The 24,999-nt window shown below is 42.7% G+C and overlaps 1 protein-coding gene across 2 annotated transcripts in view; it reads right to left on the minus strand.

Annotated features, from left to right (window-relative positions):
* NR2C2 (nuclear receptor subfamily 2 group C member 2) overlaps positions 1 to 24,999 on the minus strand; it is a 91,844-nt gene that overhangs the window by 11,051 nt on the left and 55,794 nt on the right. For both annotated transcript variants that reach the window (XM_019433571.2, XM_019433570.2), the window contains 5 exons: positions 10,534 to 10,734; positions 8,290 to 8,392; positions 5,507 to 5,686; positions 4,231 to 4,378; positions 3,369 to 3,462 (listed from right to left, as the gene is read on the minus strand). In XM_019433571.2, the coding sequence (XP_019289116.1) occupies positions 3,369 to 3,462; positions 4,231 to 4,378; positions 5,507 to 5,686; positions 8,290 to 8,392; positions 10,534 to 10,734 (726 nt within the window). The remainder of the gene's footprint in view (positions 1 to 3,368; positions 3,463 to 4,230; positions 4,379 to 5,506; positions 5,687 to 8,289; positions 8,393 to 10,533; positions 10,735 to 24,999) is intronic.

Raw genomic sequence — 24,999 nt, forward strand, 5'->3', positions numbered from 1 at the left:
CAGAAAACAGACAAATTAGACACTGCCAAAATTTAAACTTCTGTGCTTCAAAAGATATTAAGAAAGTAAATGGGGTGCCTAGCTGGCTCAGTTGGTGAAGCACTGGCTCCTGACCTTGGAGTTGTGAGTTCAAGCCCAACGGTGGGTGTAGAGATTACTTAAAAATAAAAGCTTAAAAAAAGAAAAAAGTTATTAGGAAAGTAAAAAGAAACCCTGCCCTTCCACACACAAAAGACAACCCAGAGAATGGGAGGAAATATTTGCAAAACACACATCTTACAATGGTTTAGTAACCAGAATATCTAAAGAACTCTTTCAAGTCAAAAATAAAAAGATAAAGCAGTCAGTTAAAAAAAAAAAAAAAAAATGAGCCAAGGATTTAGATATTTCTTAGAAGAGGACACACATGGCCAATAAGCACATGAAAAGATGTTCAACATCACTGGAAATGCAAATCAAAACCACAATGAGATACCACCTCACACCCAACAGGATGTTTATAATAAAAAAGACAGGTAATAACAGGTGCTGGGGAGGATGTGGAGAAACTGGACCCTCATACATTGCTGGTGGGAATGTAAAATGGTGCAGCCACTGTAGAAAAGTCTGGCACTTCCTCACAAAGTTTAAATACAGAGTTACCATATGACCAGCAATTCCACTCCCTAGTATATACATGAGAAATTAAAACATACGTCCACACACACAAAACTACCCAAATGTTCATAGCATATTTGTCTATTCATAATAGACAAAAAGTAGAAACAACTCAAATGTTCGTCAGCTGAATGTAATGGATATGTAAAATGTGGTTTAGTCATTCAAGGGCTTATTAATTGGCAATAAAAAGGAACAAAGTGCTTGCTGACACACGCCACAACATGGATGAACCTTGAAAACGCTACGCCAAGAGAAAGAAGCCAGTGTCAGAAGGCAAAATATTGTATGTTTCCATTTATATCAGAAAAGTAGAGTATAGTCAGAAAGTAGAGTAGCAGTTGGTAGGGGAGGAGGAAGTGACTGCTTAATGGGTGCAGGGTTTCTTTTGGGGTGATGAAAATATTCTGGAATTGGGTAGTGGTGATGGCTGTACAACCTTGTGAAAGTACTAGAACCACTGCACTGTAACACTAAAAGGATAAATCTTCAGGTATGTGAATTTTATCTCAAATAAGCAAAAAAAGAAAACCAGACATATTTGAACAAATAAATCAAGGTATGTAGTATAAACACGGGTGCCTGGGTGCCTCAGTCGGTAAAGCATCCGACTTCCACTCAGGTCATGATCTCGCGGTTTGCGAGTTCAAGCCCCGCGTCGGGCTCTGTGCTGACAACTCAGAGCCTGGAGCCTGCTTCGGATTCTGTGTCTCCCCCTCTCTCTGCCCCTCCCATGCTCATGTTCTGTCTGTCTCTCAATAATAAATAAATGCTAAAAAAAAAAAAAAAAAAAGATGTATAAACAAATGTTTGTTGTATCTGGTTAGAAAAGTGAAAAACCAGAACAGCAGAAAAGATCATAAGCAGAGAACTGACTAATAAATCACCGAACAACCATGTAACAGAAGGTTGTGCAGCTGTTAAATGATGCAGGTTGTCATGACAGAAAGATGTGCTGAAGAGAAAGAAAGCTTAAATGAAAAAAGGAAAAGATCACTCCCCACACACTGTACCAGTGCTGCGTCCTGGTTCTGATACCATCTTGCAGTCTTGCCAGATAAACTGCTGGGAGCAACTGAGTAAAGGGTACAGGGGAGCTCTGCAGTATCTTTGTGCTTGCTCAAGGTACGTTATTTTGAATTTTAATCTTTCAAAGTGGAAGGTTTAAAAAACAGATTCTGAAAATAGCTCCCTTTAGGTGCTTTGTATATATTCCGTTATTCATGAAAAACTTCCACACCACAGAGGAAGGAATAGGTAGGAGCACACGTCTGACTCTGCAGCTCTTTCTCTTAACTGCTACTTAAATACCACAGTTTGTGTCCTTTCTCTTCCATCCAATGACCATGACTAGCTTCTCATTTACTGAGTGTCACTGGATGCTGTGTGCTTTATAAAACTAACTCAAGTTTCCCAGCACCCCTGTGTCGGGGGTACTGAAGGAAACAGAGATGTAGGAAAGAGGGCACATGGCTCCCAAGAGCGGTGCTGGGCTCCCAAGATAGCAGACTCTGGAGTCTCTTGGTTCTTATTCTCAGTCTCTGCATGGATGGCACCATGGAACAGCTGCTGTGAAATCCCTTGGTAATCAGGTTTTAAGGTTATTTGGGCCTTACTTTCAGGCTTCTGGTTTCTCTCTACTATCTACTTCTGGTTTCTACCCCACTATGCATCAATCACTGTCCTGAATGGCTACTGGGTGATGACAGCAGCACACTGGGTGTGATTTCCATGTCACATACATCACCAGTGCCCAAAGACAGGAAGCTCAAAGCCCGGCATAAGGGCCAGAGGATGGAAAGCTGCTGTTGGTGCCAGCCAGCAGCTCTCACTGTTGCCTTTTCTTTCTCAAAAAAGGATGTTCCTAATGTGCTGAGTGGGCACAGCGATGTGCACGTGAATAGATGAGAAGGAAGCCTTGCAGGTAGCGTGGCTCTGGTTCTCAGGGCAGTAGCCATGGCAGCACTGTTACGAAGTCGCTCCTTTTAGAGAAGAAAAACCGGACTTCAGCCATGGCGCGCTGCTACTTCATCATCACTGGGTTATATTTCTCATCTCATAGTTTCTGATGTAATCAGTTTCCTTGCCTGGATAAAACCTTTCTCCTAAGTTATCTTCACAGGGGTTAGCCAGCTCTCTCTCTCCTGGAATGACAAACACCTCTGTTCACAACAAGTTAAATTCCATATGGCTGATTTGCTCTTAGTTTTACAATTATCAGAATCCTGCCTGAACTTCCTCCTGCAGGTCATCTAATAAAAAGGAAGGGGGTGGGTGTGGATAATTTAACAGTGTGTCAACTTCAACCAAAAAAAAAAAAAAAAAAAAAAAAAAAGGAACTAGCAGCTTCTGCCAAAGGCCATCTTAGAATAAGCAGCCATTTCCCTAGCATACCAGTAGTTTGCCAATGTGTGTACTGAGGTGGAGGTGGTGGGGTGGTTAACTGATTTGAGAGCCACTGAATTCTCACCAAACTGAACTCTAGATCCTGACATGTTACAATGACTATAACCAGCCAGTCCTGAGTTTCCAAAAAGTCCTCAACATCCCTAAAATAAATCACAGATGGCTGTATAAGAAGTGAGGTGAGATGCAGAAGGCCATGCTTTCGAGGTTGTCTCGGAAGGCCAAGAAGGTGGGTGCACAATTCCGAGGAGCAGTCTGCACGGCAACAGAAAGATGGAGAGTAAGGCATAAGTAGAGAGCATCACCTTGGAATCTGTGGCCAGGAGAACCGTACCATCCTCGCGTATCAAAGGCTGTTGGATGTTCACAAGCATCCCTGGATCAAGAAGACCTGTTTGTCTATTTAAGACATAAAGAAACCCAGAGTAGCTTCCAACATTTAATGCACAGTATGATCATGCTGCATTGCTCTGTCCCTTCCACATCTGCAAAGCTGTCTGAAGAGCACAAAAGCTCTAACTGGACTCAGCCACTGAGTGACTAACAACCCCCCTTCTCTCTGCAACGAGATGCACACAGAGCTGGGCCTACAGCCTGAAACAGGATGCCACACAGACACATGTCTCCCCGCTCCCACCCCTGCTCCCCCAAGCTTCCATGCTGACCACAGACAGTGACTGCTCTTTTAAATAAAGTTAACTTGATCTTCAGAATATCACCAAGGAATTCTCAACTCTAGTTCTTGCTAGGATAGAGTTTGGATTTCTTATTTTTCTTTTCTGTTCTTTTTCAATTAAGTTCAACAGATTACATGAAAGCAAAAAGACATAGAAGTTAACTTGTGGCACTATTTGAGACTACCTGAGGAGTTAGGCCTTTTGTCTATACTGCAGAAAAACTCCATCTTGAATTGAAGAGCAACTGTTTTCCTGTATGAAACTACAGGACATAACCTGAGCCCCTGATGCAGGAGAAATTCTGACCCCATCTTAAATTAGCCATCCTCAGGCCTATCCACAGGTATGACTGGAACAGCTCCAAAAAGGGTAGGGTGGGGCAAGACAAGGCTGAAGGCTGTGGCAGCATGCAGGGAGCCAAGTAAGTGCCCTCCAAGGGACAGCTCAAAGGCTGATAGCAGTGTGACCCTTTACCAAAACAGGGACTGACCTTGCTCCATCTTTATCTGCCACAAACGTGGGAGTGGCTATCAGAGGACTTCTCAGGTCCTTCCGGATATAGATTTTCTCAGTTGAAGCAGCACAATTGCTTGGTTTCTCCCGTTGTACATCAAAGGGCTTCCGTTCACTCTGTACAGCTTAAATCACAACATAAATATTCACATTTAGAGGAAAGAGTCAAGTTATTAAAAACTACATCTTTCCAGGCAGCTGGGTGGTTCAGTCGGTTGAGTGTCTGACTTTGACTCAGGTCATGATCTCATGGTTTTTGAGTTCAAGCCCCGCATTAGGCTCTGTGCTGACACAGCTCAGAGCCTGGAGCCTGCTTCGGATTCTGTCTCCCTCTCTCTTTGTCCCTCCCCCACTTTGAACTACATCTTTCAAAGTAAATTTAGGGGTTTTCCTTAGTAAGTTTGTTACTACAGGGATGATAGGTTCTGGTGCTAGACGCATCTAACTCCATTTTCACAGTGGACTTTTCAGCCAAAGAGGTGAAAAACTCAAAGCCAAACGATATGATGTTAAATCCAAAGGGCTAAAGAGGGTAAGCACTGCCTGCTAAGACAGTTGAGCACGGCACTTGTATGGCCTTGTGGGGGGCCCACCCTGAGGACTCTGGCTTTTCTCTGCCTGCTGGTAACAAAAGGCACTCTCTGGAAGAGAAACACCCATCTTCAAGTTGGTCCTTAACAGAAATCTTGTCTAACGCACGTGTCAGAAAGGAAGCATTCCAATGTCCAACTCAAGCCTGCACGGCTTCTGCAAACTGTTTAATGGGGTGTTAGTTTTCTACAACACTAGCAGTCTCTCCCTTCAGCAATCTGGCCTAAAAGGAGTATACAGGCCAGAAAGAAATGAAGAAAATAAAAACCTTTTCAACAGAAAGAAAGGATGAACCCCAGATCCAATATGTAAGTAAGAGGGTCCCATTTTACAGATGAGGACCCTGAGGCTGAAAGCAGTGACATGTCTTCCCCAGGCCCCACAGCTCCTAAGTGACAGAGCTGGGGTTTGACACTCCACAGCCTGTGTTTACCCCACTGCCCTGTGCTGCATCCCGATTTATCTGGAGGAGGTTTCCAAATACTCCACGGGAAATGACCAATCCCAGCAGCATCAGTGCTGGAACACCTAGCTGACCCAGAAGGGAAATAAAGTGAAGCCTCGGTGGATATTTTTCTCTTAGAGTATTTTAAAGCCAGGGAGAGAAACTTCACTTTCTCTCAACTTGCTAACTCGGGCGGCTTCTTATTATTGTTACTCACATTCCATTTTCATGCCCATCTCTAAGCATTTTTTCAGCCGGCAAAACTGACAGCGGTTCCGGTGATGTTTATTGATGATGCAGTCTTGGTTGCTCCGGCAGCTGTAGGTCAGGTTTTTCCTTACGCTCCTTTTGAAGAAACCTTTGCAACCTTCACAACTGACAGCCCCATAGTGACGGCCTGAAAGGAGAAAGAGTGTGTGAAGCAATTCACCAAGAGAAGAGGTGATCCGCCACAGGCCCTGTTTCTAAGGTCACCTTCTATCAAGGTGACTGGCACAGTGTCAGATACCGGCAGCCACAGGACAGCCACAGGCCCGAGCATTAAGCATGGCACTTAGGTTCTTCCCATAATTTTCCTATAATCTTTAAAGTAGCCCTGTGAGGTCATGATGGAAAAACAGGAGCTCAGATAGGTTAAGTGACAGCTGGTAAACGGCATGACCTCAATGCTTTTAGTACACAGAGGACCTAACATGCAGGAGGAGCCCATGGATAACGGCTGAACCACAGTGTCCACTTGGGTGCACCTGGTCCTGGCTCTGCAGACCTGGGCTTGTGACACTACCCAGTGCGCCTATCCTGCTGACAGTGGCACACAGCAAACACATGCATGACTTTTCTAGCACATAGGGTCCTACTCCTCCTCCATTTACTCCCTCTATGTGAGTCTTGTCCTGGGTCCTGGGGAAGCACAGGGGCCGTGACTGCGTAGGCCCAAGGTGAGGGAAGGGTGCATTTCATGTGGCTCACTTGGGTTAGGTATTCAGACCCTTTTGGAAACATAGTTCTAGAAATGCATTTATTACACATGGTTCTTTTTTTCTAATCTTGTTTACTTTGGGGTTTCTAATTTCTAATGACGAACTTTTTAATGACATTAAAAAGAGCCCCCCATCTCAGTTACCCTTCCAAATTCTCCACGTTTTTCCACACACATCACACCTCATTTGTTCCTAGCTGGGACTGACCATGAAACTCCCCTGGTTTGGTCTTCTGTAACCCAGTATCATAGCTACATTGCTGGAAAGGATCATCACTGATGGCAGCTACTGAGTGAGTGTCCCATAGTCCTAAGCTCTCACATGCAGAGCCATTCCAAGTGTGTATTTGGAGGGTCTCAATTTTGTGGCTTTAAGAATAGTGCTAGGGGCACCTGGGTGGCTCAGTTGGTTAAGCATCTGACTCTTGGTTTCGGCTCAGGTCATGATCTCACAGTTTTGTGGGTTCAAGCCCTGCATCAGACTCTGTGCTAGCAGGACAGAGCCTACTTGGGATTCTCTCTCTCCGCCCCTCACCCACTCTCTCTGTCTCTCTCAAATAAACAATAACAAAAAAAGAACAGTGCTAAAATTCCTGTGTAGACATCACTTTTCCTTCTTTGCAGTGTATTTCCTTAGCCTCTCTAGACTTTAGAGTGACCTCTAGTATCTGGAGACTGTGGCACTGGAAGCCTGTAACTAGGCCATTCCTTTAAGCCCAGAAAGAGACTGACAAATGGGGAAGCCAAGCAGATTCTGTGGGCCTCTTCATTATGTTCATGCTTCATTCATTTGTTCAAAAGTTTGCAGAATGCCTCTTCCTGCTGAGCAAGGAGACAGGATATAGTGGTCTATACAAAGATGATGAAGACAGAAGCAGCACTGGCTTCAGAGAAAGGGGGGGATGGGCTGGGCTTTGCCCTGTTCAAGACAAGGGGTGGAAACAGAGGCAAGGCACCCTGGCAGAGCAAATGATGCCATGAGCTAGGAGTGGAACTGCAGCTTCTGACCTCTGTGGATGCTTGCCTGGGCTGTCTTCCTAAGATGTTTGGTCCATCCTTTTTTAGTCTTAAACAGGATCACAAAGTGCCCAAAGTTCCTAGGAATTCTGTTACCATAGACTAAAGTGGAGCCAATCATAAAACTCAGGCCTATGGCCCTAACACAGCTGAAAGAGTATCTTATTAAATACTTGTCCATCCTTTGATCGTTTTGTCAGCACATTCACTAAATACTTCTCCATCCTTCCTGCTCACCTCATCTTCTACAGCTCACTGGTGTTAGCAGGCTGAATTTTGAACTTTGGGGCCAGACATCTTCTCTAGTCTCCTTGCACTCACATCCTAACCACAGAAGCCCGAGTTCTTCCCCAAAGATACCATGGATATGGACAGTAAACTCGCTGGGCCCTGGCTCAGGAGTTTACTCCCTGGAATGGAGTAAATTACATCCATTGGTGGGGATGTAAATTCCCAATGGTGGGGAATTACATCCCCACCAGCTGGAATGCTTCTCTTTTACCCAATGCATACACACTCAACCTCCAAGTCTCACAGAATGTGACTGCCGCTGGGGGACCTTGCCTGACCCTGGGGCTCCAGCCAGAATTGCATGCTCCCTCCTCCATTACAGCAGTAACCACACTGGGTTATAGTGAGGGGATGACAGAAGATGATGAAGATGATGAAGAAGAAATAGACAAGTAACACATCTTGTGAAATAGCAAAGCACTGTGCTGATATTACCTAGATTAAAGAAACGACTGCTTTCTTAGTAGTATATAAATATATAACTAAGATTTACAACTCACAGAAACAGTACCTTGACTTTTTCTTTTGATTCTAATAATCTGACAAGTTGGTTTGCTTATTTATATTACTACCCCACTAAGAAAACTGGAGTTCATGTTTTGAAACCTACAAACCTACAGAAAATGTTCTCTCTCTGGTAATTCCCCACCCCCACCCCCATTTGGTTCATGACTTTGGACCATGAAGTGCACCTATAATCTAGGATTACTTACCAGAGGCTTTGTCGCCACAGACTACACAGTACTCTACCACCTGGGGCCGCTGGACGTCAGCCTTCCCCAGCAAACGTTCCACACAAGCAGAGTCCGTGACGATCTAAGAAGAATTGGGAAACAAGCGAAGTGCTGATTAAAAATCAGATCGTTAAAGCAAAGTAATGTTTAACTAGAAATTCCTAATCTTGGGTTTCTAAGCAGGAGAACCTTGGGCAGAACTGGGAAAATCCCACTTGACAACTTAGCCGGATATCCAGAATGGCTCTGTTGCTCACCTAGACTATGCCCCTTCAGCTGTGGTGGTGGTGGCAGGGGGTGGGGGTGTGTGTGGTTTGTCCAAGGTCAGACATTGATTTTCACTGGTCTATTCTCCTATCTGGCCAGCAAAACCACCCAGGATGGGGAGCCCCATGTGGGAAATCACATGCAGATGCCTCAACATGAAGATACTGCAGGTCTTTCTGGCTGCTTCTCCATTCCCATGAAACAGCTTAGAAGTATGCAGAGAGGTGTACTGGGCAGTGAAATAATCAAGCTTTATTAATTAAATAAGTAGGTCTCTTCTTGAGGCAGCTGGTGACCTCTGAACACTGTTATTTCTTCTTCACTTGTACATGACTTTCTAGGTGACAGTGTTACTCATCTGGAAGAATACTGTAACTGACATCAATATGAGAAAGTGAAAAATACCTGTTATTAAATAATGTACCAACTGTAACCCTTAACATGATTTCTGTATGGTGGGAATATATACAGCAATTATATAGAATGACTTCTTAAAAAACATGCAACAAAATCAACAGCCACCTTCCCATGAATAAGGAGTAGTCTAAATAAGCAGCGAAGAATTTTGATTTTAGATGATCAGCATGTAGTGTGGGAAAGGAAGAGGTAGTATTTACTAACAGCATTAGGAGGTGTCTCAAAAGCACAGTTCTGAAAGCTGAACATAATTTGTGTCCTGAACCCAGCTCTATCAGAAGAAAAAAAAATCATTCCCTTTCCTTATTTTTCTCTACAGCAGAAAGTCCCCCCGACCCCCACCCCCCAAAACATGGATTCTTAGTAGTATTATTCAGAAGGGCCAAAAGGTAGAAGCTCCCCAAACATCCAACAACAGACGACTATATAAAAAGTGGTCTATACATACAGTGGAATATTATTTAGCCTTAAAAAGAAAGGCAATTCTGACACAGGCTACAACATGGATGAACCTTGAAGACATTATACTCAGTGAAATAAAATAAGCCACTGCAGAAGAAAAAGTACTGTAGGATACCACTTACATGAGGTCCCCAGAATACCAAAATCATAAAGACAGAAAGTAGGATAGTGGTTGTCAGGGCTGGGGGAGGAGGAATGGGCAGTTAGTGTTTAATGGGGACAGAGTTTCAATTGGGGAAGATTTTAAAAAGAGTTCTGGAGATGGGTGGTGGGGATGCCTACACAATGTGAATGTACTTAATGCCACTGAACCGGGCACCTAAAAGTCATTAAGATGATAATTTTCGGTTATATTTTACCATAATTTTTAAAAAATTAAAAACAAACAAAAACATAGATCCCATCTTGACTTTCACTAAATCTGCTCCACGCTTGGCCACCATGAGACAGTAGCCTTGAGTTTGCTTCTCTAAGTGTCAGGCTTGGACATTCAGCGCTTCTCAATAACTCTGCTTTCCGTCAAACCCTTGCTCTTTTTGTTTCTCTATCTGCCCCCTCCCCATCTCACCCTGCCAGCAAAGGGAGAACCATGGCAGAGATGGAGATGGTGACTGAGGGACCCAGAGGCAGCAGTTCACAGGAGCAAGTTAGGACAGAATGAAGAGCTGGAACCAGTCCTGACGACCTGGATGAGGCTGAAGTGAGCGTTAGGAACAAGTCAGTCCTCTCCGGACTGTGGTCAGCCCTAGATGGTGCCCCTAAAATGTCAGGGGCCAAGAACTACTACCGTGCAGTCTTACTTTAGTTAGAACGATTCTTTAGTGGCCTCAGTGTCAGCTTGCCCATGCCAGTCTCCTGTGGGCCACTTTTTCTCACTCAACGTCCATTCCATCTGAGCACTGCAGCTGGCTGCCTTCTGGGCTTTGCCCCTCACTTGCGGGTTTTTTACTTTAGCCAAAGCATAACTCTGCCATGCCTGCAGGTCCTCAAAGGAACTTCTAGAGATGGATTTGGCTTCCAAGACAGAGGAAGGGTCAGAAATAAGTGCAGAAACAAATGCCTATCAACAGGCCTCACCTGGATCCTGCCAGGGACGAGGTTGTCTGAGGTGGTGAATATGAGCTGCTTGGCACTGGAGGTCTCCGGGGAAGCCAGGATCACCTTCCCAGTTCCAGCTCCATCTGGGCTGGTCAGGATGAACTGCTGCTTGGGGGATCCGGAGGCGTCCACTGCGGTGACTATCTGGATCTTCTGTCCTGTCTGCTGGTCTGTCACAATCTACAAGACACAACATGGAGGCTGCTCTCACGGAGCATCATGCGACTTGTGTACTTGCAGGTGGTGCTCAAAGCGGTGACTGCCCAATGCCGTCCTGGAGTCAATGCTGGTCCAAGATGCAGTTTCACCAGTGCATGGTGAAATGAGAAAAACAAAACACAACCATGAGTTTTTTCAGAAACCAATGATCATAGAGCTAATTTTATTTTGGGATGATATCCTTCCTGTTTTTCATTAAAATGCCCTTTAGGGTGTGTGTGGGGTGGGTACTGGATGAAGAGTGTCAAAAGATACAAACTTCCAGTTGTAAGATAACTAAGTACTGGGGATGTGATGTACAGCATGGTGACTGTAGCTAACTCTGCCATATGATGTATTTGAAAGTTGTTAAGAAGGTGGATCCTATGAGTTCCCATTACAAGGAATAAACCATATTTTCTTTCTTTTTCTGTATCTGTATGAGACGATGGATGCTAACTAAACTTAGTCATCAGTTCATAATACATGTAAGGCAAAGCATTATGATGTATACCGTAAACTTACACAGTGCTGTGTGTCCATTATAATCTCAATAAAACTGGAAAAAGAAAAGCCCTTTCTTTTATGAAATGGAGATAATAATAGTAGATGATAGGTTTAACTAAAAAAAGAAAAAAAAAATCCTTGGGGCGTCTGGGTGGCTCAGTCGGTTAAGCATCCGACTTCAGTTCAGGTCATGATCTCATGATTCCGGAGTTCGAGCCCCAAGTCAGGCTCTGTGCTGACAGCTCAGAGCCTGGAGACTGCTTCAGATTCTGTGTTTCCCTCTTTCTCTGCCCCTTCCCTGCTCGCATTTTGTCTCTCTCTTGCTCTCTCAAAGATAAATAAATATTAAAAAAAAAAATCCTTGTCCTGGACATAATAAACTCCAGAGAAGTCCTGATCCTGATTTCTCCAAAGGCTACTACCATTCAGGGGGCCAGCTGTCAGAGCCTGCCTCTTCCCAGAGCCCCTGCCTTAACTGCATCAGTTACGATAAAAATAGTTGCTACAGCAAGAGTGACTTCTCATTCCTGCTCACGAAATTTTCTGAAGCTGTTCTACTCCCTGTCCTGCCTTCTTCTAGGCCGAGTGCCCAGCTTGGAGCACTGCTCACCTTCCTCTTGGGGACAGCAGGAGGGCCTCACAGCAAACAGGATTCTTGGGGCTGTTGTGGTTGGGCCTTGGACAAGCGGAGATGTACTACATCTCTGACTAGAACTCAGTTCCCTATACTGTATTTATTGCCAGGTCTGGTATCCACATCTTGATAGATGTTGCCTTGTGACACACCATTCCAAGGTTCAGACAGCAAACTTCTACAGAATCTAGCACAACACCTTTACCAACTATCCAATATGAAAAATTAGATAAGGTTGGTTGGTTCAAAAGCAAATGACATAGGTAAGAAAAGATCCAATTACCTAATATATGTTTACTAGGTGTTCACTATGTGGCAAGCACTATTCTCAGTACTAGGGATAGGTACATGAATACTATAGAGCTCCTATCTCATGGGGTTAACCTTCTAGAAGGGAAACAGACTATGAACACTGATATTGTGGAGCATCAGTCTTGGTAGGTGCCTTGAAGAAAACGAAAAAGCAGAGTAAGTGGACAAATCATGTCAAGGGAAAGGAGGCAGGGGAGCCATGTTAGAAGGAAAGATCTCTCTGATGGAGTGATGTTGAGCAAACACCTGATGAAGCAAGAGAGGAAGCCATACATAAATGTGGCAAAGTATGTTACAGGCTGAGGGCACACAGCAAGTTCAAGACCAGAAAGAAGAGCAGACTGGGAACAGGATACAAGAACAAATCCTTAGCTGATGGCTGGGCATGAATCCTGGCATATCATCATTTCCAACTAACGTGTCAAAAGATCTTTAAGGATAAAGAAGAAAGATTTCAAAGAATGAAAGGAAGTACCTTTCACTGTTACACAGGCAGATTCCTGTGGCATACATACCGAGACTCCCCTGGAAAAGTAAAACATGAGATAGAAAACTTTGTAAGAAGAATTCTTTAAAAAAAAAAAAAAAAACAAAAACCTTTCCTACCCAATGAGGAACTGAAAGACCACAGACAGACTGGTTGACACATACTTCTCTCAGCTGCCACAAAAGGGACTCCTACCTTAGTTAAAAGGTAACAAGCTGGCCTTTGGAAGGCCCTTACAACTTTGAGATCTAGGAGTTAAGTGTTTGACTTCCTTTTCATGTCTATCAAAACTTACCTCCTTCCTAAACTACTTTCCCTGTTACAAAGTCAGATAGTCACGAGGGCGCCTTGGTGGATGTCGGCCGGTTAAGCGTCATGAGCTTAAGATTCGTGGGTTCGAGCCCTGCGTCGGGCTCTGTGCTGATGACTCAGAACCCGCTTCAAATTCTGTGTCTCCCTCTCTCTCTGCCCCTCCCCCACTCGCACTCTGTCTCTCAAATATAAAAACATTAAAGAAAATTAGAATGAAATAAAAAGAAATGAGAGAGTCATGTGATTGAAAGGATCTTCAATCACCAGCTATAACCAAGGCATGGCTAGTAGAAGTCCTTCACATGTTCAGAGGTGATACACTCTACATTTGAGTAGACACAGTAATGGGCATGTCACTGCCTTTGCTGCTATTCCCCAGGCCTCTTGGTTGAGGCATGGCAGGTATGGAGCTAGGGCAGGGGTGGGACGTAGGAGTGATGGGGTCTAGACAGGGACAGCTGCTCTTGGTGGCTGTATGTAACATATCCTAAAGTTCAAACTATTCTTTTCTTTTTTATTTTTATTTTATTTTATTTTATTTTTTATTTTTGGGACAGAGAGAGACAGAGCATGAACGGGGGAGGGGCAGAGAGAGAGGGAGACACAGAATCGGAAACAGGCTCCAGGCTCCGAGCCGTCAGCCCAGAGCCCGACACGGGGCTCGAACTCATGGACCGCGAGATCGTGACCTGGCTGAAGTCGGACGCTTAACCGACTGCGCCACCCAGGCGCCCCTCAAACTATTCTTTTCTATTTCCCCCCCAAAGGTTCAGGGTCACAGAAGAACCCCAGGGTGACCCTTACACAAACTTTGCTGACAAACACAAGCAGGCAGACTCCTGTTTGATGAAACCAAGGAAACACCGAATTGGGAGGATGTAGGGGCACCCATGTGGCTCAGTCGGTTAAGCACCTGATTCTTGATCTTGGTTCAGGTCATGATCTCCTGGTTTGTGAGTTCAAGCCCTCCGTCAGGCTCACGGCGCAGAGCCTGTTTGGGATTCTGTCTCTCCTTCTCTCTGCCCTTCCCCACTTGCACTCTCCCTCTCAAAATAAAAAAATAAACTAAAAAAATTGAGAGGATGTATGCGGACTTATTAAATCTCCTGTGGAGGGGCGGAGAAGAAGCGTTGTTGGTAGAACCAGTGTCCTCAAAAAGAGATGGTTACGTCCTAACACCCAGGACCTATGAATGTGATCTTATTTAGAAATAGGACCTTTGCAAGTGTGATCAAGTGAAGATGAGTCCAGACTGGATTAGGGTGGGCCCCAAATCCAATGACTGGTGTCTTTACTACAAAGCCATGTGCCCATGGAGGCAGAGACTGGAGTGGTACAGCTGTGAGCAAGGAACTCCAAGGACTGCAGGGAAGGACCAGAAGCTAGGTAGGAAGGCATGGAGGGAAGCTTTTCTAGAATCTTAAAGAGAGCATGGCCCTGGCAAACACCTTGATTTTGGGCTTCTGTGCTCCAGAACTGTGAGAAAATGAATTTCTGTTGTTTTAAGGCACCAAGTTTGTGGTAATTTGTTATGGCAGCCCTAGGAAATGAATATGAGAAGCAAACTTTAATCTCTTCACTTGGAACAAATGTTCCTACTCTCTGCTTGTAAACGATAACGAATGGAGGGTAGGGAGGACTGTAATGAGGGAGGTCTTGTTTCCTGTGTGACTCTTAGGCCCTCCACAGCTTGGCTATGCAGTACTGCTACGATGCTTGTTTTGAAAAGCTGTACTTGTTTCAATGTGACAGATATACTAGGGAATAATCTAGGCACAATGTAAATCTTTTGTCTGTTTATGCATGATTTCTCTGAGAAACAGTGTACACCCAGAAAATGACACCCAAGTGAAGTGAGCTAAGTGGGAATAGCCAGCTCTGTGCATGTGGTATTGCTGCTTTCCCTAGTTTCAGATCACCCCACACACAATCATTCAGGAGCTATAATCCTCTCACACCCCCTCCACAAGTAAGCTTCAATATCTTTCAAGGCAAAGTGCCATATTGTATTGTGGTCATTATGTGTTTCTTAACTATTTAACATATATAAAACTACTGTTTACATTAAATTAAGTTCATACCTGTTTTTTAGTGTGTCACCAACAGTTTTTAAATGTTATGCCACTAAGCCCATTTCCCCCCACAAGCCCTATGGTTTCTACTGCAAAATTTGGCAGTGTGGGAATCTTTAGGAACGCATATGTCACATTATTAGAGGAGACTACATACTCTACAGGCCCAAGGCCCTTTCTACTTCTACCCTAAAAGGACCTCAATGTGACCTGACTTACTGCCATTCTCCTCCATGTTACCCACTCTCTGTTCCAGCCAAGCTGGGCTCATGATTTATGTTGTAAAGAAAAACCTGCAAATGGGATAGCCTAAAGGTAAAACCAGCCAATGGATAACTTTTGCTTGATCTCCCAGAGTTTAAAATTTTTATTTATTTTTTTTTAATTTTTTACTGTTTTTTTTTAAATTTATTTTTGAGAGAGACAGAGATAGAATACGTGTGGGTTAGGGGCAGAGAGAGGAGGAGACACAGAATCCGAAGCAGGCTCCAGGCTCTGAGCTGTCAGCACAGAGCCTGACGCGGGGCTCAAACTCACGAGCTGTGAGATCATGACCTGTGGCAAAGTCGGCTGCTCAACCGACTGAGCCACCCAGGCGTTCCCCAGAGTTTAAAAGTTTTAAAAAACTGGTTGCCAACACCTGAAGATAGAGTATTTACCATAAAAACTGGATTTATAGTTCTTGTGACAAGCTGGAAGCTGAGGCCATCCTGGACCTAAGTTCCCTGTGGTTATCAGCTGGCTGTGTGTGGCTGCCCCTTCAGATGGGTCATGGGCTCTCTGACTAGCCTTAATCTCCAACTTGACCACCTTTTCCACTGCCACCTGGTCCTGTAAACACAAGTTTGTGATCCTGAAATAGGGCTTTGCAGATAGAGCTATGAATGGAATGCTCACTCTACTGCTTCCCAACTGGGTCACTGTGGAGCAGTTATATGAGCTTTCTGAGCCCCTGTTTACATATCTATAAAAAAGGATTCCTAGGAAAGTGAAGCAATATGTGTGTGAAAGCACTTGGTACACGGCCCAGAACATAAGAGGACCTTGATAGAAGTATTTCCTGCTCTAAGCTCTCACGTACTTCTCTCCTTATTGGGAAGCCTTGTCTTATCCCTTTCACTTCATCCAATCTCTCCCAGTGACTACAGTCTTTCATTCATTCCTCAAATGCTTACAAAGAGGGTCTACCCTATGCCATGGGCTTTGCTAGATTATAGGCATTACGGAGATGGCTCTTGCTCTCGCTGAGCTTTTAGTTTAGTGGGAAAGTGGCAAAAAACAAGTAAACAGACCAACCAGTGAACAGTTTAAGTTTATGATAAATGTTATGAGGTTAAAGATCTGGCTGGATGGAGTAGAAAACACAGGCACTTAACCTTTCAGAAAGAGAGGTCAAGGAAGGTTTCTGTGTTAAGGCGGCATTTAAAACAAGATTCAAGGCTAAGAAGGGAGTCGGATTAAGGTTCAGGGAAAAGTGTGTTCCAAGTACTGGGAAATGTTCTGGCACATGGAAAGCCCTAAAAGGAAGGAGCTCTTAGAACTGACATCAGGTCCATGGACAATGAAGGCTCCCCTACAGGGGGAGGTGGGCTGGCCTTGCGTGGAGTCAGGATTTCATTCCACATACAATGGGAGCCACTCAAGGGTTTTGTCCTCCCAAACCAAGTCTTTAGGTTTCTTATTTTATATCTATCTTACATTACACTATTTTTTACACACACATACATTTAAAAATATATAAACATATATAAAATTTGTTAGATTGTTACAAGTCAGGGTATATTAAACATAGCAGGACAACAGTAAAGATAATTAAATTAAAAGTAAAGGCAAAAACCTGTTAAAAATTTTTTGACCTATGCAAAAAGGTAAATCAATCTTTCACTTAAAAATAAATTTTAAGGGGCGTCTGGGTGGCTCAGTCGGTTAAGCATCTGACTTCGGCTCAGGTCATGATCTCACGGCTCATGAGTTCAAGCCCCGCGTCAGGGTCTCTGCTGACAGCTTGGAGCCTCCAGGCCTGCTTCGGATTCTGTGTCTCCCTCTCTCTTTGCCTCTCCCCCACATGCATGCTTTCTCTTTCAAAAATAAAAATTTAAAACAATTAAATAAATTTTAACACATATGAGAAGTTAGTACCGCTCACAGGCAAAGATCAAACAACTATATTCTCCATTCAGCCTAATTCAATCTCTAGAAAGTTTAGGCAGGTAAAGTATTTCACAAAGCTTTCCTCCCTGAGTAACACAAAACAGTGTTTTCTAAACACATTCAGGATTTTAAGTGAGGGAATGATGGGCTTTGCATTTTAAACAGATCTTCCTAGATACTGGATGGAAAAAAATATAGGAGAAAAGTAGAAGCTGAGGAACTGTTAGGATGTCCCTGGAGAAGCCCAGGTGAGAGCAGAAGGTAGTGGCTGTGGGACTGTGGAGAGCAGAGGACCACTGCGGGATGCAGGCTGGAGGGAGATGCAACAGCATGTGTAGGTGGGAAGAGATGTAAGGACTGGAGAATGAAGAGCCAGGAATGACTCTTAGGTTTCTAGCCTGAACAATGGCATGATGGAAGGGCAAGGGCTGGTAGGAATTCAGAAGTCTGTTTTTAGCCTGCCAATTAGGAGACGGCCGAGTAGATGTGTCAAGTAAACTACCAGATAGATGAGTTTGGAGCTCACAGTGTATTTCTGGTTTCAACTTCAATATAAACAGCTTAGAAGTCATCATTCCACCTTAACAACAAGAAAAAGCAAGACAAAATGAAAATCAATGACTTCCCTCGGGCTTATCAGAAAACTTGAGGATGCAGGGCAAACTCTATTCCAAAATCTGGAGAGAGGTGGATTCACAAAGTGTGAGATCTGCTTAGCTGGAGCAGAAGCCAACCTGGAGGAACACTCAAAACGTAACTGCAATGAGTTGCTGAAGACTCAGCACAGACTAGCATGCGAGTAAGAAACTCCTGAGTACCACAGGCTTAGGAGGGTCCCTCATACTTTCATGGGTTTTAGCTCCAGAAATCCCACTTGGTTCCCAAGGTGAAAAGATGAGAAAGATTCCCTGGTGGCTCTGGAAGGGAAGGGGAAGAATTTTTATAAAATGAACTCAAGGGTTTCTTCTGTAAACAAATGACTATTCCGCAGGGGAAAAAGGCTTTACACCTGAGTCTATCCCACCTGGGGAGAGGGGATTTCTTCAACTCCAGGCCCCTCAGGCTCCCTTATCTCATCTAAGGGGGTAGGCAGTAGAGGAAATTAATACACACTTGTCAAGGTCACAGCCTGCAATATGATTTATAAGAAGTATATATTTGGTCATTCAGATGACAAAAGTATATTTTTCAGATATATGTGATCTTCATCCACAGTTCCTGAAAATACTTTAGAGCCATAAAAGTGAAATGAGTGTCTTGTTATTAATGAAGATGACTTTTGGAACCCCTCCCCAGGGCAAGGACTGGTTGCCAGAAGGATCAACGATGGGATGAAAGGGTTAGAACTTTCATTTCCCCCTCCCCTGGAGGTTCCGGGTTGGGGGAGGGGCTGGAGGTTCAATCAGTCAACAGTCAGTGACTTAATCAATCATGTCTATGTAATGAAGCCTCCATAAAAACCCAAGAAAACAGCTTTTTGGCCCATTTGGGAACTTCCATGCTTGGGGAACCAGAAGACTTTTGTGTGTCATTAAGCTGTCTGTCCCCAAGTTTCGCAAGGACAAAAACTCCTTTGTTTGGCACTTTGCTCTAGGTATCTCTTCATCTGGCTGGTGATTTGTATCCTTTAATAAACTGCACATGAATAAGTGCTTCCCTCCATTCTGTGAAATGCTCTAGCAAATTTATTGAACCTAAGAAGGTCACTGGAACTCTAATCTGTAGTTGGTTAGTCAGAGGTATAGGTAACAACCTGGGACTTGAGACTGATGTCTGAGGTGGGACTAGGGGGCAGTTCTATCAGGTTGAATTGTTAGTCTGTGGAATCTATGCTATCTTTACACTGATAGTGTCAGAATTGCTTGGTGTTGTATATGTGGGACTCCTCCAAACTTGCCCCCAAGTTAGAACTAGGTCCAGGAACTCTTACAGGTAGTCCAAGGACAAAGGCCCACTAAAATACTGAGATTTCATCATAAGATTGTAGAATGCTTCTGCTCTCCCACCTTACCACCACACCAACAGGGCTCCAGTGTAACAGGGGATTACAGCTGGAAGAGCTTTAAGATATAGACACTCTAAAGAAGAGTATCCAAGGAAGCCCAAAGTCAAGAGGAGAGACCAAGACAAAGGCACTAGAGGAATCTGAAGCCTTTGGACCTATAGCCACAGAGAACATCATACATAGCTCAACACGTAGCCAGATCAACATAAATCCCCATACTATAGGCTCATTTATCTCAGCTCCTATTATCTAACATAGACATTACCTGATTTTAAAAAGAAAATGTACAAGGCATGCCAAAAGGCAAGAAAAACAATTCACAGAGATAAAGCAAGCATCAGAATCAGATTCAGGGCACAAACATTGGAATGACCAAACAAGAACTTAAAATACAAAGATTAATATGTTAAGGTCTCTAAACGAAAAGGACAACATGCAAGAACAGAGGAGAGAAGATGGAAATTCTCAGAAAGGAGGAAATGCTAGAATTCAAAAACACTGTGAAAGAGAAGAATGCCTTGATGGGATCATCTGCAGACTGGACACAACCAAGGAAAGAATCAGTGAGCTTAAATTTTTTTTTTTTTTAAACGTTTATTTATTTTTGAGACAGAGAGAGACAGAGCATGAATGGGGGAGGGTCACAGAGAGAAGGAGACACAGAATCTGAAACAGGCTCCAGGCTCTGAGCTGTCAGCACAGAGCCCGACGCGGGGCTTGAACCCACGAACCGTGAGATCATGACCTGAGCCCAAGTCGGACGCTTAACCGACTGAGCCACCCAGGCGCCCCAGAATCAGTGAGCTTAAAGATAGTGATACGGGAAACAAAGGCAGAAGGAAATGTAGATAAAATTAAATTTCCTTATAACTTGCAGTTCGTTGACAAATACTTGAGGCAGGCAGAGTAAAACATTCCTCCAATAAACTCCCTCTGTCCAGTCTTACTAGAGGGAAAACAAACCTTAACTTGACAATAGCAAGGCCTCCCTTTTGCCTTTACCTCCCCCAACTTCGTAGCACTGTATATAATCAGTCACTCCTCACAATCGCAGGGCAGCTCTTTCTGCCCATGGGTCCCGTCTCCATGCTTTAATAATATCACCTTTTTTGGGGCGCCTGGATGGCTCAGTCGGTTGAGCATCTGACTTCGGCTCAGGTCATGAGCTCGAGAGTTCAAGCCCCGCGTCGTTGGGCTCTGTGCTGACAGCTCAGAGCCTGGAGCCTGCTTCTCATTCTGTGTCCCCCTCTCTCTCTGCCCCTCCCCCACTCATGCTCTGTCTCTCTCTGGGAAATAAATAAACATTAAAAAAAATAAAAAATAATATCACTTTTTTTGCATCAAAGACATCTCAAGAATTCTTTCTTGGCCATCAATTTGGACACCCCCTGCCTCACCCCCCTCCAAAACTGCATCACATAGGTCAACAGAAACATCCCTAACTGAAATGCAAAGGGAAAAAGCAATGAAGGAACACAAAACAAAACGTACAAACAAAAAACAGAACAGAGTATCCAAGAATGTGGGACAATGTCAAGATACAGCATATACATAACTGGAATACCAGAAGGAGAATGAAGAAATACTGGAAGTAATAGTGGCTGCTGAGAACTTTCTAAAATTAATGCCAAGCAGAATAAATACTAAAATACTATATCTAGACAAATCCTACTTGTAAGGCCAAATACAGATTGAAGACAAGAGGCTTAATTCTGTGAAAAATAAAGGAAGAAATTTCTTTCCCCTGCCTTTTAGAACTTGTTCTCTGTCCTTTTCATATGTATGTAAATCTTTATAATGGTTAGAGGAGCCTCTTGCCAGTCTCACAACTCAGGAATGTGTTCTCAAGGATCTGGGAGCCACCATTTCGAAATGCAAACTTGAAGACAACTCCCTTACCTCCTAGGCCTCTGGGAGAGTAAGGACCTAACTTGGTGGGCACCTTGCTATTTGCAAACTACCTCCCATCATAAAGATTTAACAACTTTTCCCCCTTCCCCTTCCTCAATAAAGTGGTTTCCACAATTTCCATGATAAAGTTAGGATCTTAAAAACATGTATGTAATGGGTTGTACCCGCTTGGCTATACAAACGAGTAAAATTCCTTTCCATCTTTGCAATTTCTTAGAAGATTGCCTATAACGCACATTACATTCTGATTTAATGTTTACTGAGGAAGAGGAAGAAGCGGAAGAGAGGGAGGAAGAGAAGGAGGAGGAGGAGGAGGAGGAGGAGGAGGAGGAGGAGGAGGAGAAAGGGGCACCTAGCTGGCTCAGTTAGCGGAGCACACAACTCTTGATCTTGGGGTTGGGGGTTCAGGTCTCACACTGGGTACAGAGATTACTTAAAAATAACATCTTTGAAAAAAAAAAAAGAAGGAAAAAAACTCCTGTTTCTCTCTTCTACCTTTATGGAGAGTTTTCTGGATTGGGAGAAGATTTTGTTTCTTTTCACTATATTTCCTCAACATATTCAAACCACAGAAAACCAAAGACAAAGAGAAAATACTGAGAGAAGTCTGGAGTGGCGGGGTAGGGTAGGGAGGTGAAACACCTCACCTATAGAGAAACAATGGATAAACAAATTGTGGTCTATCCATAAATTGGGATGTTTCAGCCACAAAAAGTAATGAAGTACAGATTCATGCTACATCATAGATAAATGAACATCATGCTAAGTGAAAGACACTATACACAAAAGGTCACATACTGTGTGATTCCATTTATAGGAAATATCCAAAATTGGTAAGTCCATAGAGATAGAATGTAGACTGGTGGTTGCAAGGGCCTACAGGGAAAGAGGAACAGGGAGAAACTGCTCAATGGGTAAGGGGTTTTACTCTGGACTGATGAAAATGTTTGGAAACTAGATAGAGGTGGTGGTTGTACAACACCGAGAATGTATTAAATGCCACTGACCTGTTCACATTAAAATGATTAAATTTTACGTCCTATGAATTTCACTAAAAATAATTTTTAAAAAACAACAACCAACAAGTCAAGGAGAAATACTTTCTCAAACACAAACTAAGAAAATTCATCACCAGCAAACCTGCCCAATAAATATTAAAAGCTTTTCTTTAGTTAGTAAATGATATAGGTTAGAACTTGGATCTACTTAGAGAATGGAAGAGCACTGTTGTAGGAATAAGTGATGGTAAAATAAAATCTTACTATTCCTAATTGATCTAAAAAATAATTGTCTAAATTAATAATAATAACAATGTCCTATGTGACTACAGCATGTGGTTAAGTGAAATGAATGACAGCAATGCCACAAGGGACAGGAGGGAGGAATTGGGAACATGGTTATAAGAAACCTATATTACATGTGAAACAGAATAATGTCATTTGAAGGTAGGCTTATATCAGCTTAAAATAATTACCATAAACTTCTAGGGCAACAACTAAAAACATCTGTAGAGATGTACATTTGATATATTAAGAGAAGAGATAAAAGGGATCAACTAAATTGCCCAATCAAGACCAAATAAGGCAGGGGCACCAGGATGGCTCAGTCCCTTAAGCCTCTGATTCTTGGTTTTAGCTCAGGTCATGATCTCAAGGGTTGTTGAGCTCAAGCCCTGCATTGGGCTCTGAGCTGACAGTGCGAAGCCTGCTTGGGATTCTGTCTCCCTCTCTTTCTCTGCCCCTCCCTTGCTCTCTCTCTCTCTTTCAAAAATGAATAAATAGGGGCACCTGAGTTGGTGCCCCTTAACAGTTGGTTAAGTGTCCGACTTCGGCTCAAGTCATGATCTCACAGTTCGAATCCTGCATAGGGATCTGTGCTGACAGCTCAGAGCCTGGAGCCTGCTTCAGATTCTGTGTTTCCCTCTCTCTCTCTCTCTCTCTCTCTGCCCCTCCCCTGCTTGTGCTCTGTCTTTCAAAAATAAACGTTAAAAAAAAAAAGTTAAAAAAAATAAACAAACATGATAAAAACCCAGATGAGGCAGAAAAAGAAGACTCTGGCAACAAATAGAAAATAGTTAAACATGGTTGACATTAATGTAAATACAGTATATCCAGAACCACTTTAAATGTGAATGGTCTACACAGACCACTAAAAGACAAAGACTCATTTCGATAGAAAAAGAAGACCCAACTGTACATTGTCAACAGGAAACCCTCGACACAGATCAAAAGTAAAGGGATGGAGAAAAGACATCATGCTATCATTAATCAAAAGACAGCAAGAGTAAGTGAATTTAAGTTAAAGACAAAGTAGACCTCAGAACAAGGAAAAAAATCACGCATAAAGAGGGGTATTACATGATGACAAATGGGTCAGTTCCCCACAAATACATAACAATCTTAAATGTGTACGCACCTAACAAGAGAGCATCAAAAGACAGGAGACAAAAACTTGTAAAACTGCCAAGGAGAAAGAGACAAATCAACTATTATAGCTGCAGAGATGTCACTGCTTCCCTGTCAGCACCTGGTAGATTAAGCAGGCAGAAAAATCAATAAGGATATAGTTGACTTGGACAGCACTATCAATCAACCTGATATAACTGACATTTATAAAATAATCCATCTAACAACAGCAGGATACACATTCTTCTCAAGCTTGCAAGGAACATCCAATAATATACATCACATTCTGGGCCATAAAATATACCTTAAGAAAAAATAGGAATCATAAAGTATGTTCTAGGTCACTACTAGACTGATTAAACTAGAAATTAATAAAAAGTTTTTGAAATTCCCAAATATTTAGAAATTAACACACTTCTGGATAACACATGGGTCAAAGTAGCAGCAATAAAAATTTAAAATATTTTGAACTAAATGGAGGTCATAGCAGAGGTCTAGGCCATAGACATCCATTTGGGAGTCACTAGCATAAAATGATATTTAAGCCATGGGTTCAGAGAAAATACAGAGGGGAGAAAGTGGGACCAGAATGCAATCCTGAGGAACTCCAACATTTAGCAGTCTGGCTACATATTATATTCGGTTTTTATAAATTACTTCCTCTAAGTTTTCTGAATATTAATCCTATTAAACAGATACTTAGCTGATTGATCTTAGATATTTCAGAAAAATGGTTCTAGAAAAGCCTAATATCTTAATATATGTATCTTTATACTTTATACTTTTATGTATATGTAAAATACCTTTAATGTAAAAGATAATGATAATAAAATTAGACATAATTTTCAAGAAACCTATTGGTTGAAAAGTAAATGGAGTAGAGATATGGAGAAAGACAGGTAAAAAAGTAATTTCTTATTTACGATTATATAAAATTTGAGTATCACAACAGTGATAAAAACACAACAGTTTTTATTACATATTTTTAGATGAATAATAGAAACACAAAACTTATATAGTAGTGATATTTCACCTAGCAAACTAAAAAAGATTAAACAGTATATATAGCATAATATACAGTTGAGTGTGTGGGGAAATGGGCACTCTGATATTGGGGTGGTGGGAGTATAAGTTGGCACAACCTCTTTCGAAGGCAGTTTGGCAACAACTGTCAAAATTACACACGGATACTCAGCTAACATCATACTCAAAGGCAAAAAGCTGAAAGCTTTTCCAATATCAGGAATAAGACTAGGATGCCTACTCTCACTGCTTTTATTCAACACAGTACTGGAAGTCCTAGCCAGTGCAATTAGCCAAGAAAAATAAGTAAAAGGCATTCAAATTGAAAAGGAAGAGATAAAACTGTCATCACTACTTGCAGATGCCATGACATTATGCACAGAAAATCCTAAAGACTCCACCAAAAAACTGTTAGAACTAATAAACAA

Source organism: Panthera pardus, unplaced genomic scaffold (assembly GCF_024362965.1).
Source record: "Panthera pardus isolate Hobbes unplaced genomic scaffold, ASM2436296v1 HiC_scaffold_8, whole genome shotgun sequence".
NCBI classification, from domain to species: domain Eukaryota; kingdom Metazoa; phylum Chordata; class Mammalia; order Carnivora; family Felidae; genus Panthera; species Panthera pardus.